Source organism: Mytilus galloprovincialis, chromosome 1 (genome assembly GCF_965363235.1).
Source record: "Mytilus galloprovincialis chromosome 1, xbMytGall1.hap1.1, whole genome shotgun sequence".
NCBI lineage: Eukaryota > Metazoa > Mollusca > Bivalvia > Mytilida > Mytilidae > Mytilus > Mytilus galloprovincialis.
In genome coordinates this window covers 69711381-69730630 of record NC_134838.1, presented here as the reverse complement: position 1 = coordinate 69730630, position 19250 = coordinate 69711381, and the positions used below count along the sequence as shown (strand labels likewise).

The 19250-nt window shown below is 31.8% G+C and overlaps 1 protein-coding gene across 2 annotated transcripts in view; it reads right to left on the bottom strand.

Moving 5' to 3' along the window:
• LOC143082719 (plexin-A4-like) overlaps positions 1-19250 on the bottom strand; it is a 104417-nt gene that overhangs the window by 72300 nt on the left and 12867 nt on the right. For both annotated transcript variants that reach the window (XM_076258553.1, XM_076258560.1), the window contains exon 4: positions 18261-18389. In XM_076258553.1, the coding sequence (XP_076114668.1) occupies positions 18261-18389 (129 nt within the window). The remainder of the gene's footprint in view (positions 1-18260; positions 18390-19250) is intronic.

The following is a 19250-nucleotide window of genomic DNA, read 5'->3' as shown; positions in this document are numbered from 1 at the left end:
TTTTGCAAATTATAATTCCAGCTTTCTTTTTGTCAACACAATAAATAAAACTTTTTTCCCAGCCACCGCAAATATGCTCAAATACCATCAACAAAGGGAGATAATTAAGGAATGACCACCAAATAAGCAGATGGCATTTTCCATAGTCAATCATTTGACTCTTTAATGGTTGACAAAGGATTCAATGAATCACAAAATAATTATTATTTGATATTAAAGGTGATAACATTAGATTTATGGTCACTTTCACAATTATCACTAATTGAATAATGATCAGATCAAAACATAGCCAGCATCTGTAGCTTTTTCCCCACTTAATTGAAATGATCAAAAGTTATTCTGTCAAGGTTAAGCATTAGTATTTTCATTATGAGCCGTGTGTAACGGCATATAAATGCCTTGAAGTGGTGAGACACACACCATACTGACTGAATATTGAAAAACTCAAATTATATGATATACATAGTCACTAGTAAAGTATGACAAGTTTGTAAATGATAGAAATTTAATAAATCTCAGATTTCATCTATTTGAAATGATAGACATTTGAAATATTCTTTGATGTAAAGGCCATCAACCTAACCCTTCTTTCAAGATGTAATAAAAAATAGTATTCATGTTACATTCAACTTTCAAATATAAATATATATGTACATATATCATATAACGGATTTTTATCTAGTTCATGATTTTCAGTCACAATCCCGAACATGAAAAGATAGCACTTCTGACCCAACAGCGTTTTCCTAATTTCCATTTCAAAGCAACATTTTCTGGGATTGGCAAACATATGATGCTAACATACAAAACATAAAAACATCTTATTGAGTCTTAATATCCAACAATATTTTCTTAGCAAGATTATGGAAGAAATACTGTAACAAACTATGTATCATGTTGTTATAAATTTTGACAGCACTACAAGATAAATATAATGTAGGAGGCAGCATTAAATCCCCAGAACTAATCAGAGAAAATCATGACACATCTATCTTGCATAAATCTATTTACACTGTGAGACTCTATCTCATACTGCCCAGTACAAGTATCATGTAATCTTCATTCAATTACAGCATAAACCATTACTGTGTTTTGTAACTTTCTTACAAATGAAACTTACAAACATTTTATGTATTTTTAAGTGTCCAAAGCACTTTTCTGGATTTTTATTCATCAGGAATACTCATTCCTATACATTTGAAAACCAGTAGATGTGTAAATATAAGGTAGAACATAAGAGATGAAATATTACAACTAGTCTGTGAGGTCCAACAAAAAATGTCTACAGATATTTAAATAAAAATAGTTTTATAAATGAAAGAAAAATGAATCTGAGGACGCAGTGCCCTTGCACAAGCTTGAAACAAAAATGAGATGGACAGAAAGATGGAAGGACGAACAGTCAAGGGTAACGTTTAAATGCCCCAGTTGCCTAATGGCAGGGACATGAAATCTTCTAACAGTTCTGTTTAAATAAATAGATGCATATGACATTTCTTGGTGATTAACCGAATTACACCTAAGCAGTTATAGTTTTAACACCTTACAAGACATGAACATATAAAAATCAAATGCCATAAAGCAAGGAAATGTTAACACATCCAGGGTTTTTGGACTGTAAATAATACAAAATCTATTACCTGAATATGTTATTAAAAACAAAAAAATGACTCGGACTTCATTTAATCTATCTGTGCGACTGATAAATGTTATGACATTGATTTTAGAGAATTTACCATTAGCATATAGTTAAAAAGAAACGGTAATACAAAATGACACTGTAACCTGATGAATTCCAGAAATGGTGTATCTCCGCCAATTACATAACAGGAAGTCTCTTCTAATTGACAGACTTGTCTGTATACAGACAACCCATATAGCAGCATTGCAAAGATTAAAGTTTTACGATTTCTCTAAATTAAATCTAATCTTAGGTTGTATTCAATACCATACAATCAGATTTAGATCATTTCAATGACCTGCTTTTTATACATGTAAAATCCTATCTGACATTACTGAAAGTCTATATATAGATTAAGAAATCTTAAACTTAAGGAGAAAACTTTTGCATGCTTAGCTTTTTTAAAGTTTGAAAATTAACACTAAGAACATTAGCACTAAGAACATGAGTTTCACACTCAGCAATGAATTATCCTTAGACACTTTATACAAGATCTGATTTCAAAAGTGCTAATATTTTAAGGCAAATGTGATAATTCAAAGTTTCCAATTGTTAGTAATTAAGCTTTGTAAAATACTGAACTTTACCAGAAGTATTGAATTATAATGTGACTTTTAGTTAGTTTTTGTGAGGACCATACAATTCAATGCCCTGACTTCATTTTGATACAAACTGGCTGGACCAAATGACAGTTTGACATATATACTTAGAATAATGTTAATATGTCCCTGACATTTGTTTTGATATTAAGTGTCAAAACTGTGCATTGTCACCCTTCTCTTTAAATGCTACTACATGAATGTCAACCTTTGCAGAGATATTAAACAGATAACACATGCAAAGTGGAATATGTCTTCTTTGAAGGCTATTTTTTCAGAGCATGCTGTATTATGTTACAATGAATAGTATTCCAGTCTTTTTTGTTTCCATGTCTGTTTTTTCCCCTCTGAGAACTCCAACACATTGTCTTTTATTTGTACCCAACAGTTTACATACTTGTCTAGCTTGTCAACCCATGAGTAAGGTATTACAATGTTTCCCTGGATTACTGAGATATCACAAGAACATCTTTTCTAACAGGGATGGAGTGATACTATCATTACAAGATAAGAACTGCTTTGAATTGTAATTAAGTAATAATGTTTTATTGTCAGAAGATGATTCATGGTTGAGGATCTGATTGCCTGGTCAATTCATCTCATCAATGATTAGTATAGTGCCTAAGACAGTAGGAGTTCCTGGGATGTATGCTATTATAAACATGTGCTTCCAATTTGACTGACCATGTCCATGACACACCTTTTAAGAATATCACGCTTAAAGAACATCAAGGCCAAGAAATATATATTATGAACAATTTTTAGAGGAACAGAACCAGAATAGACCTACATAGAACTATTACGTCTTCACTCTTCTTAGACTTGGGTCAGATTTGCAGGAAAAAATATCAAGGTTTTGTCAACTCTTCAGCTATAAAATTTTGTTGAACTTATAAAATAATTGTAACTAGTTATATTTTCCAGAGGTTTTAAGCCAACTGCAGCAGACTTAGGTATACATCCTGATTACTCTACCAGCCTGTATTATTACAAGGAGTTGGTTCACTCCTCTTGATGTCCTATAAAATAATTGTCGGAAAGAGCACATGCTGCAGTAAAAAAGGTCCTATTGTTGTTATTACTACATAAACAACACATAAAGTGTGTGTGTGTTAATTCAAAGCAAGGACAGGACTACAGAAATTTTTAACCTCATATTCAATATTTTAAATTCAGATGAACAAAAGTGTGATTTGAAAAGGAGACTACAAAGGTCACAACATCTACCAGTATTCTCCTACTACCTCGGATAATGAGTCATAAATATGATAAACTCAATTGGTGGTTTACATGTTGTCCAATAACTTGTCTATTGTGATTTGAACTTGTAAGCTTCAGTGTAAATAATGGAAGTTTGCATATAACAAATTAATATCAGAAACAATCATTGACGAGTGATTCACCATCGAATTCACCGTCAAATCTTATATCTGGTCTTTTATTCAGTTATATCCAGGAAAACTTTATTGAATTCTTTGTCAGTATAAATTTTATGGTTATGCACATTTGCGTGCAGAGTATAAAAATATTTACCCAAAGTAACTATTCTAAATAGAATTTAAAATAAAAGTGACATCATTTATATTAACTTAAACTGACAAACTCACATTAGATTTCAGAAAATGGGAACATTTTGAAAAACCCAGTCTTTTAAGAGATGTCAATCAAATTGATATATACATGTATCAGCCATTTAGTTACATAAAAGTCCATAAACTAAGGAACTTAATCCCATAAAACATAGCCATAAAGATTTCTGAAGGAGCCTCATTTACAATAGACCAAATATTTATCTAAGAATCACTTCCACCAAGTGATAATCAATGGTATTGACAATATTTTCTGATTAAGTACTCTTTAATGTATAACATGGTTTATAATTAATTACCTATAACTTTCACTTTATGATATTATCCTCTATAGCTGGGTTAATCTCCTTTTTATTGTTGCTTTAGATAATTTGAAGATAAAAGATTGTTGACAGTTCCAAAGCTTTTATTTACCATGTTTATTTCTCAATTTATTTGACATCCTCAATGGGAATATAGAGTACATCATTAGAACATACATGTGAAGTGCCAGACATAAGGTATAAATTGATTCACCAGACTTTTACAAGGTCCTCCAGCTTAAAATTGACAACCTGCAGCTGAAATTTGGGAAGTCTCCAGCTACATGTACACGTAGGAGTCTGCAAGACCCATGGATACAGTCAAATTAAAAGAGTTGATAACCTCTTTTACATTTAAGGATATTGGATGCATGGGGATATATCTGATCCAGAGGGAGTCCAATCATTCTTAGAATGATGCCAAAGAATTGGCATGGGACTACCAAATATTACATGTATGATGTAGTATACACATTATTCTGTTCCCTAAATATTATTCAAAATGTGAAAAGACATCAATTTCTCAATGACTTAATTTCACCATATAAGTCTGAGACTTACCCACTGTGGACTTTAGGTAGCAAAACAATTCCTACCATGTGTTTTTCAAACTTTCTCTTTCTGAATTCATTTAGCAATACTATCTTTTTGTCTATATCATAAACATATAATGCCATAACTAAGATTTATATTAAAAATTTCTATTACAAAAAATACCAATATATTTTATTCTCATTCAGTAATTCCTATTACGTCAAGAGACACTATGCCATATCGTGACAAATAGCTGTTGCTAAAAAACCTTTTATAGTCTGAAGGTTTAAAAAACATCTGATCAAACACGTAGATTATGTAAAATGGTAGTACTTGAAAATGCTATTAATTTTCAAGTGTTCAACCAGAGCAGAAATGGTTCTGACAGAAATTTTACAGGCAGTTAAAACATAAACACTTTGGTGCCATGAAAGATTCAAGATTCTAGATAAAATAATTCCAATATGTCAAGAAAGATTTTCAAATAAGCTTTTTTAGTGTTGAAATACATTGAAATGTCAGCATGCACTTGGCAGATAAACACTAGAATCACATAAATGCTTAATAAGTTAAAAATAAACTGTTACACATTTCTTGTTTAATTGGGTCATAATATCTATAAAATATGTTGTTATCTAAATTATACCAATCAAATGATATTTTTTATCATTTATTACATCCAATTTTTCAATTCAATTTTCACTCATGATTGCAGTTTTCTCTCAATTAAATTAAGACCACTTAACTCAATTTGTTCAATAAAATTACCCCTCCTATCATGGCACTGACTAGCTGGTCCAAAAGTTCTGCAAATCAGAAATTTGGAAACTTGGTCAGGAGGGTAATTATTCAGGAGATCTTTAAGAAACCTGGTAAGGACTCACTCAGGGTTACACCCTAACCCAAATCTGATTAATATTACTAAATTGAGAACAACAACAGTTTGTACTTTATAAGTGACAAAATAAACAAACAAGAATTGCATTAACCCTATCAGATTCAATCTACAGCTGGTACATGAATGGATTACAAAATGATAAAATAGAACTTGGGAATATACCAACAAAGCAAATTCTTCCTCAGCAAAAATCATCTTTTACATTACAACACTCACGTTAAAACAAAAACTTGTTTGCTGAAAACAAGGATATTGTTTTTGTTGTTTCTGCACTAAAAGCAACAACCGCTATCTCATTTTCACTCGAATTCTGACACTAAACAATGTGAATTCCCCATTTGCTGTTCGTTATATCATAATTCATATCTTAATTGGAATGAAAGAATGATAAATATAGCTTTTTGGTTTTTTGTAAACACGAACAACCTTTTTCCATGTACGTATATGATACATGGAGGAAACCTTGACTTCCATTTAAAACCGGTCCTCTCCAGAAGTCAACCAGTAAGATATTTTCATCTTGGGTCTAAACTTTAGTTATATGATACATGAAGGAAATCGTGACAGTCATTAAAAGAGCCCTCACCAAAAGTCGACCAGACTGATATTTTCATGGTTATCTTTGGTCTACAGAAGCATTATTTTTTTTCATTCACCCGTAAGAATTAAGATACTACAACCGACCCCATATGAAATCTTTATGAGATGTATACTCAAGTCTAAAGAATTATTACCTTTTTTCATTCAGCATAAGAATTAAGATACAACCTACATATGAAATCTTTATGAGATGTATACAGATTATGAGATATGCAGATATGCTAATATAAACATGTGATTTGCCATCAGAATTAATTTTGGTAAAGATCTCACACCTGACATGTTTGTTTGCCTAGATGTGTAACGTTTTCTGACTGTATAGGTCAGCTGTTATCATCTTCATCAACTGTTGTATAACATAGTTCATCTCTAGACATTTTACACATGTTTTAATCTTGTATATCAAGTCTGCTTCTGATATTGCCCCTGAATTAAATTGTATTTCAAGTAATAATGTAATGAGAAAACTTGTTCACTTTTAATAGACTTCTTTATTGCACTCATACTTCATTTTTCAGAAGTCAAACAAACTGCACCTGTTGTGCTTTTTTATGATTGTATGCATGCTCTGAGAACCTCCAAGATGACAACAACAAAATAACATGGTAAACTTTGTCCTGTTAAAATGTCCTCTGTCAGATGAGTCCTACATATAGGTGCTAATTGTGGCTTCCTATTGCATTGAATTCGTTTATAGCACATTCTTTTTGAAAAATAATAAAAAAAAAAGATTTTCCCTCGATCCACCAAAAAATGGTAAACATGTATAAAACATATGAATTTGCAGTTGTCTACAAGGAGCAATATAAAGTATAATATGATGTTGGTTTAGTAAAGAATTCATCATGTCACGAAATACATCAAATTCATCAAAAAAGCTCATTACATTTCAAATGCATTAGTTTTCCCCATTAAAAAAAAACCATCTACATTTTTAATTAATATTATAACTAACTGCAATATGCATTTCAAAATTGTATGAATACTTAATTCCCTAAAGGTATTGCAACTTTGAATGCTAGATTAAAAATTTCCATTTCACATAGTTTTTTTTTTGTCTTTTCAATAAATGAATACATTTAGATGTCTCATTACAAAGACATTATTACCAGTAGGCTGAATTATATAGGAGGTTGTAAGACAAAAGAATTCCCAGACCTTCATTCTAATTTCTTTATACACATATTTCCACTCTAATCCACTCACCTTCATGACTATTCTGAGAAACAGACAATTAACCTAATCATAGTTTTCAGAACTAAATTGTTGTTTTCATCAACCAGTTTTTGTTTTGAATTTCACAAACAATATTAAAGTTATGGGTTTAGGACATACATCATAATGTACGTGTCAGGACATTAAAAGGTATTTCAGATGGGAAATATAAAAATAAGGAGATGTACCCATCATGTGGCAAGATATTATTGCAAATGACAAAACCACCGATCTCAAACCAAAAGAAAAGGAAGAAAACAACTGATGGTAATCTAAAAGTCATCTAGAATGAAGAAGACCAATATACATCTAGTACATGTGTATGTAATTTCAACTGAAAATATTCCCAAAAAGACTTCTGAAACATATCTTTTCTATACTGTAATGCTGTTTTTTTTTTCTTTTCTTTAAATCTGTAAAACTGAGAATGTAAACAGGGAATGTTTCAATATAACAACAAATCCACCTTAGAGCAGAAAACAGACCATGGTCACAAATGGGTCGTCAACACAGCAAGAAAATCCCCCTCCTGTAGGTAGGCTTCAGCTGTCCCCATAACAAAAAAGTATACTAGTTCAGTATGTATATATAGGTGTAAACTAATATACTGTTATTATATACATAAATATATTAACAAAGGAGACAACTAATTATTCCTATCAGCATCCCACCCCATTTATGAGTCACACTTTTATAAAAATATAAGAATCTGATATGATGTTTTAAATCATTTACATCTTAAGTATATTATTAATAATGCAAGCATGCAAGCATCTCCTTAGTCTCATATTTCTTTATATATATATCTACAGGCAAATGTCCAATAACTGCTTCAAAATGTCTATACATGTACTTAAAACCATCCACTTGACCAAAAGTATATATCTGTCTGAAACATTCATAAATTTCTAACAAAAAACTTAATTTCAACATTTTGCAACCCCCTTTTAAATCCATAGTTGTCTTTACATGTTCTTATAACCATCCAGTCAACCTAACGTATATCTGTTTGAAGCATTAATAAATTGTCCTTCTCTTGATGCCTGTTAAGTTCCCACATCCAATTTTAAACTAAGGAATCTCCATTTTCAACATTTTGCAACCCCCTTAAATTCCATAGTTGGTTTTTTCGTGACACCCACTTATGTTACCCTGTTGATTTAATAAACAGCCATAAAATCTGACCCTGACAATAAACAACCTTCTGTAAAGGTGCTGTTTATAACTTGAAAAAACATTTGAGTTATGTGAAATATTATACTGGAACAAGTAGAATTTTATAATGGAATTTTGATGTACAATCCAGATATGAAAATGGTGGAGCTTTTATGGTGACCTTTTTGTACTGTTATGTAATTGGTTTTGCACGATAAACTTTTCATATTTGTAATGAATGCTTGAAACTCTGACAGATTCAGAAGCTTATCTTTCGTTAACAAGAGGTCTCCTCTGATTTCTTGCTACAAAGACACTTGAGTTGTTTTTCAGTTAACATGTACTTTAAGATAAATGCTGCATGATCAGTAAATTTGTTCCATTATAACCCACAAATTAAATAAAAACTTTTATAAAAAAAAATAATCGTGGAGCTATGCTTCGAGACATGGAAAATCTGTAGTAGCAAGATTATATCATTTGTAATGAAGACGTCACATGTCCTTCTATTCACATTTCCCAGACAAGATTAACCAAAACACAGACTAGCCATCTGTTTCAAAGCATCTAAATGCAACAGAAACAACACAGCTTTGATCCTGCACTGTTGCATTTTAAGAGCAATTTTATGAACAATTGAAAACATTCAACCATGTGCATCCAGTTGTCAAATCAACCCGATCGCTTTAATAATAGTCAATTAAAATTAAAACATACATTTACATGAAAATCAATAAAAACCCTGGGTTTGAAATCACATGAAAACAATATTCAACGACATTTTTGGCGAGCACATACAGCGACAATACTGCTATTGACAAGCTTTATAATAATGAAAATTAAAGAATCGATAAAAACAAAATAACACGACAGGAATTAGATGAACGTCATGGTGTTCTTATTGCTCGTTGAGACCATTATACAGAAATTAGTTCTGATTCTCATTGTTTTTAATCATATTGGCTTCACTTTGAAGTACAAATTCATATTGTTTATAATCATCTTTTATTTTTCTTTGAAGTTCGAATAATGGTATTTCTAGTTAGATATGAATGATCATTTTATAAAATGTAAATAAAATATTTGCTGTTATTGAATAGCTTGTTATGTTCAGAATGAATAAAATACCAATTAGGTGGCTGATTTAAGCATAGATTATCGGGTTTTCTACACATTGATATCGTAAAATATCAGCTGCGAGCCACAATGTGAACCTTTTGGGCGAGTGAGCATAGCGAACGAGCTAAAAAGTTTCACATTGTGTCAAGCGGCTGATATTTTACGATATCTATACGAAGAAAACCCGATTATCTTTTTATCGTTCTATTACTGGTCGTTTCTTTCTCCCTAAGACAGTTTTACGCTTGACAAAAGCAAGCTTCATAACGTCTCCTCTTGCATTGTGACGTCGCTGATAACTTCTCCTCTCACATTGTGACGTCGCTGATAATGCCTGGTCTCGTTTTGAAGTCTTGATACGAGGATTACGGAGCAACAGAGCAGGGTGATATAGGCGAAGAGAAGGACGATAAACATCATTATCAGTGATCACTGTTCTGCAGAAAAGACTCACATTTTCAATCAGGGACCCAACCTTCACAACGATATGAAAGACAGATTAATATAAGCATTATAGAGATTTTCAGTTAAAATTTAGGCCCTAGCCAAAATGAAGATGCCAGGTAAACTTTATTTCTGACGTTAATGCAGCAAAATAGTTAAAGTCAAAGAAATCTGTATATATGCAATTACTTTTTATTTCCTTACATATATTGCCATAACTAGGGTCCTTGATGAATTTTTGTTGTTAGGATGCTGTTTCATTGGTGTCTACCCCATAAAAAAATTGCTTTTATCTTGCTCACTTGCTGAATTTGCATTAAATCATAATCTTATATTTTGACAGATATAACTTATTGAGGATACCGCCCAGCAATCACATGATCTTCAATTGTCTTTGAAGTTTATAAGTAATTATATTTTTAGTTACAATTAACTGATATAAATTTACTCAAGTACAAAACCCTGATAAATTGAAGAACAGCAATAAAAGCAGTGGTTCCCTGCTTTGGGTGTGTTCAAGTGCATGTACGGATTTGTGTCATAAATAAATACCCCGTAACCTTTCTTTTCTTTTCACATGAATTAATGTAAAAATGGATAAACAAATCCAAATTAAGAGCATTAAGATAAAGTATATGTACATGTATAATAATCCTTCAAAGAATTCTATTCAGAAAGACTTTGTTTTATCATTTGGAATTTTTCATATCCATAACAAGAGTGAAAGATTTAGCAGTACATGTAGACTGCCTTTAAAGTATATATTTACATGTCACGTCTATCTTTTTACAGGATTTTTATTATTTACTGATTAGACCTGATAAAGTCACAAATGTTAAATTAATTAGAATTTTCCAATTTGTTAATAGCAATTTATACGATTCCACGCCAACATCAAATGTAAACACGAGCTCTTAAAATCCAAATACAGAAAAACAGTCAACACTATCAAGAAAAATGTCCTTTTAAAACAGACATTAAAAAAATGTGTTGTTTTAATTCTATCAAGCTCAAAAGCAGCCTGTAATGAAGATATTTTAAAGTCTGATGCTATATGCAAACAAGATCAAAGCCAGTATTGTAACTAACCTTAATGATGTTAGTAAAGCTTCAAGCCTTTTGGTTTTTCCTATTAAAACAACACTGATCAAAATTCAAAGAGAACAAATCAGACAAACAGGACGGTAAATTACCGTTGTATGTCGGTGTATATATATGTGTTCTTTTTTTCAATTCCGTTTTATAATGACAATTCTTTATTGTTTGTTGAAAAGCCAATTTGGATTTTAAAGAATCTGATATGTTTCATAAAAATATGCACTGAAGTACTTTATTCGATTAAGTCAACTTTAGACAGAAAAAAACTTTTCATGAAGCTTCTAATGATGCAGACTCAATTGAATATTGCAGCCTCTAGAAAACAGCAATTTTTGTACAAGAAATTAAATTGGCATTTAGTTTGTCTATATGGTTGTCACATGACTGTCACATGATTGGTTGAGGTAAAAAAAAAATGCTTTCTTTAACAACAGACATACTAAAAAAATATGTCCAGCTCTAAATGTCCTTGTCTAGAAAATTTAATTTTGTAAAATATTCCATGGACAATTATCAAATTTTCAAAAACCATTAATATTTTACTAAGGGCAACCACTGACTTATATTTGTGTTAGAAAAACACATGAGTATGTGGTCGGGATCGAAATTTAATTCTGAGCACTACCAAGTTCATTGTGATTTTAAATTTTCTGCATGAATAATAGTAGATGGGGGATGGTTATTGGTGGCTTTTATCTATGAGATTAGGCAACACAAGACCATGTAGTAAAACCACGAAAGATAACTTTTGTTCTGTGGTATTTTTTCTCTTTGTCTAGTGGCCATGGCAATTAACAGTAACATATACCTTGGAAACTTTTCATCCTCATCAATTATCAGAAAGTCCAGAAACATACCAAAGGGCAAAATACTGTCAAGACACTTGACAGGCAAATTCAAACACAGAATTTTTTTAAAGAAAATCATTTGCAAAAATAACAGAAAGGTCAAAATAAATGTGCAATAGAGTCTGAACCTTCAGCAAGTCTAATAAAAAATGCAGCTGTCCAAAGCTTGTTTTTCTATTCAAAGTTGTTTACTTTCTCAGAGTTGCTCTTTTTAAGTTCAATGACCAGGATGCAAGACTAGAGTCTATATGCAGACATTGAGAAATGATTACATTCAATCATATGATTTTAATGACAAATCAACCCAACAGGTGTTTACTGCTTGATTTTTGAAATACTGGCATTTTATCAGCAACAGTGATAAGAAATGATCTAAACTGTGAAAAGTTCTGCTTAAATTAAAATCGACAAACTGCAATTGCCTTTAGGACTCATGTGCACTTGATTGTCAATTCCTGCACTACAAGTGGCACCCATCCTGATACTGACCTGTTGAAAACAACTGATGAAACAAATTCAGATATGGCCATCACATGATAGAAGATAAGGATTCGGAATTAATTCAATTCAACAGAACACGAGTGTATTTGTAACAAGGACTATTCAAACTCAATAAACTAACAAAAATAACTGTTTTAAAACTTTCATTTAAAAAAAAATAATAATGGAAAAACAATTGCAGTAACAAGTCAGTGGTTACTTGACAATACTTAAAAGTTATTTAGAATGATTCAATAGTCACTTAATAGTTAATAGCTGAACAAAAAAATACATATGACCTTGCTAATATATTTCTACAGGCACAAACATTATAAAATAAACCAGGCATCAAAAAACATACATCATTACCAAAACTTTTTAAAAAGCTCTATTTTAAAATTCTAAAACTTCTATACAAATCAATGCTTTCTGATTTTAAATTTCTTCAAAAAATCTTTCATCATTCACATAACATTATTTTTATTTTCCTATTTTGTTTTTAATAGATTCTACAATTGTGAAGATAAAACCTTCAATTTTCATATTAATCTTGTATTAATAAGCCTAATTCTTCATCCATGTCTTAACAATCAAGTTGGTGTATAGACAACAAAAGTCCAATTATTCATCCTTTATGCAACATCACTATCTAGAACAGGTATCTCTCCGTAAAAAATTAGTTGTTTCACCTATCTAAATTAGAAATCTATAATTTATGGTAATTGTATAAAAACTGTATATTGCACCTGGTTCTATACTTCTAAAGATGAATTGGAAAATAAAGATTCACTTGAAGAGTACATTCAAATACATCATGTCTCCTTGTCTGTGTGCTGTAAGGCAACAACCATTTAATTATCCAAGGAGAGGGAGATGTGTTTTTACTTATATATGACAAAAAAATGCAAGCCAGTACACTTTTGTATCAAGAGTGGTAATGAAATAGTCTATGTCACCTAAAGAAAATCAAAGCGCTGTAAGCGCTGAAGGCAGTTAACCAAAAACCAAGGCAACCGTAATTATGAAAACTGTGGCAATGTTGCCTCAACATTAAACATTCATATATAGTACATTCATGTTTATCTAATGATTTATTTATTAAGGCAAATAATTTATATGTTATCAAGGTTTCAAAAGCAATGCATATATCAATGTATATTTTTTATGGTGTGTCTGCAGTGGTACAAGTTCCCAATGATTGCAGTTGTTCTACTTGGTAGTTAACCTTGGTTTTATTTGACTGCTAGAAGTTCAATTTGACTTTGTATGAACATGTAATAGTATGAATGGACTGGTTTCCCTGGAAAGAAAACTGAGTTTGTGTTCTATAGTACAAAAATTCTGAGACACGAATCAGACAAATGTTCACTACAACAGGGTTCAAAGATGAGGTCTGACTGACTTGCCCATAGTAAATGTAAATGATTTGTTATTTTGTCCCATACATATGAATATATATAATTTAGGGGTGGGGATCTCAACGGTTTTCAAGTTATCAAACAGGTAGGGGTAGGCAGAGGATTTAGGGGGCAGGGGGCCCGGCCCCCCCTTTTAGGGAAAAAATTTGGTTGCTTATATAGGGAATCACTGAAGCGTGACTGGAGCGGGCCCCTCTTAGGTCAGTCAGTGGGCCCCACTTATGAAAATTTCTGGATCCGCCACTGGGGGTAGGGTGACCCTAGGGACTTCCCCTACATTTCATTTTATTTGTTATATTGTCCCATACATGAATATATATGGTTTAGAGGTGGGGATCTCATTGGTTTCCAAGTTCTCAAACAGGAAGGTAGGGTGACCCAAGGGACTCCCCCTATATTTCATTTAATTAGTTATATTGATCCATACATGAATATATATTGTTTTGGTGTGGGGATCTTGACCGTTTCCAAGTTCTCAAACAGGAGGGTTGGGATGACCACAGGGACTTCCCTTATATTTCATTTGATTTGTCATATTGTCCCATACATGAGTATATATGGTTTAGGGGTAAGGATCTTGACCATTTCCAAGTTCTCAAACAGGAGTGTGAACAGTGACCTCAGTGACTCACCTATCTTTCATCTGATTTGTTATATTGTCCTATACATTAATATATATAGTTTAGGGATGGGGATCTCGACCATTTTTAAGTTCTAAAACAGGAGGGGTGGGGTGACCCCTAGCGACTCTTCCTATATTTCATTTGATTTTTCATATTGTCACAAACATATGCATGAATATATATGGTTAAAGGGTGTGGATCTCGACCGTTTCCAAGTTCTCAAACAGGAGGGGGTGGGGTAACTCCAGGGACTCCCCCATATTTCATTTTTTATTTATTATATTGTCCTATACTTGAATATATGCAGGGGCGGATTCAGACGGGGGAGGGTTGCTATCCCCTCCTGTTTGATAACTTGGAAACGGTCGAGCTCCCCACCCCTAAACCATATGAGGGGCAGATCCAGGATTTTAGGTTAGGAGGGGCGCAAACTTAAATTTTCGCCGAGCAGAACATGTATATTGTTAGATATATACTGTTCCCAGCTGTCACGTTGTATTGGATTTTTAAATTAAAATTTATCAAAAAGTAATTTTTAGTTTCTGAATAAAATATTTTTCTGCTTTTTCTTTCTTTTACATATATCTTTTGGTTTACAATACTAGTGTTTATATTCATTTACCAAGCATAGATGTATTTTTTCACCTGCTTGGATTTATTTTGTAAATGATTGTCAAACCCGGAATTACCCTTATCCGCTTCCGGAATCGGATCCGATTTTGTAAAATTTTGTCTTCACGGCCGCCATTGTTATGTGTTTACAATGTTGTTTTTGTCAATCAGATACGATTTTACTCGAATTTATACAATATTTGTCGGCGATTTTCTGTATAAAGCTAGCAGTTGAACAAAATGAACATCGCCGTCATGAATAATAATAATAAAAATAAGTTTTTAGCTCGTTTAATTGGAGACTTTGGTGAACATGGTGAAAAGGTTTGCAAAGTAATTTCTTATTTTCTTTCAAATGTAAAGCGACTACGTCGGGCATAGCTAGAAACCAACTATCCTAGTCGAAATTCCGCTTGCAAAAGTGGAAGGTCGCGGACCTCGGACCACCGCTAATTTGCACACCTGCCTCCAAATTTAAAAGCTACGAAAATTTCTTTTTCTAATTTGAAATTGCCGCCAACAGCATGAACAGTTGAACTTATTATATAATAGACTACTGACGTAGTTGTACTACGTATTGATGACAAACAATATTCCTACGACTTTTGTCATTTGGGAAATCTAAACTGCTTGTCTTAAGAGATTTTCGGCGATTAAATATTTCATACAATTGTTCTTTGACATCTTAGCTAAAAGCACAAGTCATAATGAACTACACAAGGATTCTTAATAAGCACTACTTCCTATGTGTAACTTTAAAACTTTTGGATAAATCGACGATCATTTAAGGTTTTTCTTGTCATTTTTTTTGTAATCCAGAATAAAAAGTATTAAAAAAGTGTTCAATTAGTTATATATAACATAGTAACAAGCTAGATAATAACAATGGCAAGTATTTCAGGATTTATTGGGTAGAACACAAATCTAGGGTGCTCGCATAATGCAGCTTAACTGCATAAAAAATCATTTGGATGAAGAAACAAAGAAATAAAATAGGAGGTGCTTAAGTCATGAAAATACATCATGTGATTAAGGTTCTCAAAAGTTTATTGAAATTCTGACTATTCTATCATAAGCTTTAGGAGCAAGGGATGAACTGACACTACACCCACATCACCAAACTGTCCACTTGAACAGAAGTATGATAAAGCATAAGGCAAGACTATTTTATAGTGACAAAGTATACAGCAAATTTTTTGACATTATAAAAAGGTGTCCAAAAAAAAAATCGGCAAATCCTATTATCACTTTTAAGAATGTGTAAAGTATTTCCTCTGGGTGAAAAAAAAGTGGTCAACAATTTTTTTTCTCTTTGATAACTAAAAATATAGGTTAATTTTCAATTTCGGATTCATCATTATCGGAAGCCAGTTGATACTGATGACATTTCAGCATTAACACCTATGTAAATCGTATATACATCAGCTGTCCGACCAAATTTATCCATCAACACCTTACAACGAAAAATCAATGGATTCCCGGAGAAAACATGTGAAAAACAAAAAAGATAGCAATTATTAGTAATGTCTTATCATTTGTAATATGTCAGGCATTGTTATAGACGGATTCAGAATAAATTCAATATAGAAAAGGTTTTTATCATTAGATCTCCGATATTTTCTGCTCCACCGATCGACAGGATTCTATTCGTAGTGATTTCCTTTATAACGCTCTTATCACAAGTTAACTCAGTCGACAAACTTTATAAATTTTTAAAAGCAAAGACTCTATATTAGAATCCAATGAAATTTAAAACATTTTTGATGTCAATAAGTATTGAAAAGCAATTTATAATATATAAGTTGTACAATTTGGTTTTTATATCTTAAATACTGATTTCCTTTCGTAAAAGGCTATTATGCAATTTAATCTGAATTTCACAATATGACAATAGGGTCTTGGCTGTCGTATAACTTATTATCTTTACTTATTATTAACAAATCATATTTTTTGTGAATGTTTAAATTATGTTTGAACTATACAAAAGGACATTCCAAAATTGAGGAAATAAAAAAGTAGGAAAATCCTCATCTACAGCCAAAGCACAAAAAAACTGAAAATGGTTTTCTGATGTAAAAATGTTAAGGTCAAACAATAATGTCATACAAACAATAGAAGGTTTGGGATAAATATCAATAAAACAACAAAATCACACCATAGAAAAACGTTTTCATCCATTTCTTGTCCTGACAATATTAAGTACTCCCAATACTAATATATATAATGTCATATATATATCTGTTTAAAAGGTTAGCTGACTAAACACAAGAAAAGACACCCAAATGGTGTTAAGTATATCTACAACAAAGGTATTATAAGTACTTCTAAGTACTTGTACCTAATAATACTGTTTGCCTTAGAGTGAAAAAACAACACAGAATGTACCCCCTGATGACCATATCACATGTTGAAGTGTGTTTTGACAATAACCTGTGATTGATTAACTTGTCGTCTGTCAATCATTAAAATGTCAATAATAGGTATATATGCAGTGATCACTTATCAGGTGTGAAGCCTTGGCAGTTATGACAACTTTCAAATCTACTGTGGACTCAGTGATTTTTACTGGTATCAATTTTTCCTCCATCTACGAAAAAAAATTCGTCAATGGAGGAAAATTTGTATTTTTGTTGCTATTTGATTTTGTGGACTTGCAGAAGTATAATACTTTGTTAAACATTTAACTTAGTTCTGTGTATTTGTATGTGAGGAGGACTTAACTCATAAAAGTTTATTTCATGATGCTGCTTCTGGTGCATGGCCATGGTAAACAAACATTATGGTTTATATGGTTAAAGCATCTTTAAATCATGTGATATTCCACAGTTAGGGCCTATGATCTCTTCCATAAGGTCCATATTCAAGGGCGTCTGATCTCTTCATTAAGGTCCATATTTAAGGCTCTCTGATCTCTTCCTAATGGATAAAGGTACTGTTAATCACAACTTGACCATAGCACATTTAGTTGTTTCCAGAGTCAAATGAACATAGGGCAAAATATGGCAATGGTTCAATTATAATCTATACAGATCGCAAATATTTTACCTTTTTGTCTGTTATAGTAAACAGATATTTCCCAGCCATATCAAACACCATGTCTTCGTGGATCCTAGCTCCATTTTCAATCACAAGATCTTCATACATGTGGGCTAGTTCTTGAGATTCAATGGCCACCTGAAAGATCATACTAAGTGTTAAATTTGAAAAAGCATGTTTTATTGATCAATGACAGTTTTGGCACAATTGATACATTACCATGGTTATATATTCTATTGGTGGAAACAGCCAGAGTATTCAGAAAGAACCATGACCTTCTGCAGAAAATCTGACTATCCTAGTCAATTATTGTGGACTCAAGCAAACATTGCCATGAGCATGGTTTGAGCTCACAATCTTAAGTTTTGGACTAGTGAACAGTAACATTTTCAATCTAGGGCCCTAAACCGGCCATGTTTTGGCCATAGATCATAATTTATTAGCCTAGGACCTCTGCTTTTTTTCAATACACAAATTTACATGAAGCTCATTTTTACATTGTTGAAAATAAAGTACAACGTGAGAAAGTTATTATTCATTTTATGGCATTAACTTAATAGCAACTCATGTGTGGGCATTTCTATTGAAAAAAGTTATACTGTATAAAACATTAGTCAACATATTGACAAATAGAAAGACATTATACATGTTATATGTACAAAATATCTATTTCATGTATTAAACCACAAAAATTTGGGGGAATTGTCTGATGAATTTTTTAACAAATTTCATTGGTTACATATTAACCACAGTGAAAGAAACAAGAGTTCTTTAGCTAATACAACATATATACATAAATATTCTATTTGACACAATGCATTGTAATTTGTAAAGTAATGTTAACATGTATCATAAATAATATGTGATAAAAAATAATTAATTTTACATTTTTTTGGACAATTAACATTTATTGTTTTAAAATAAAATAATTGTTTTGTTTTGTCTTAACGGATGTCCTTTTTTCAAGGATAACTTATCATTTATTTTTTTTAACTCTAG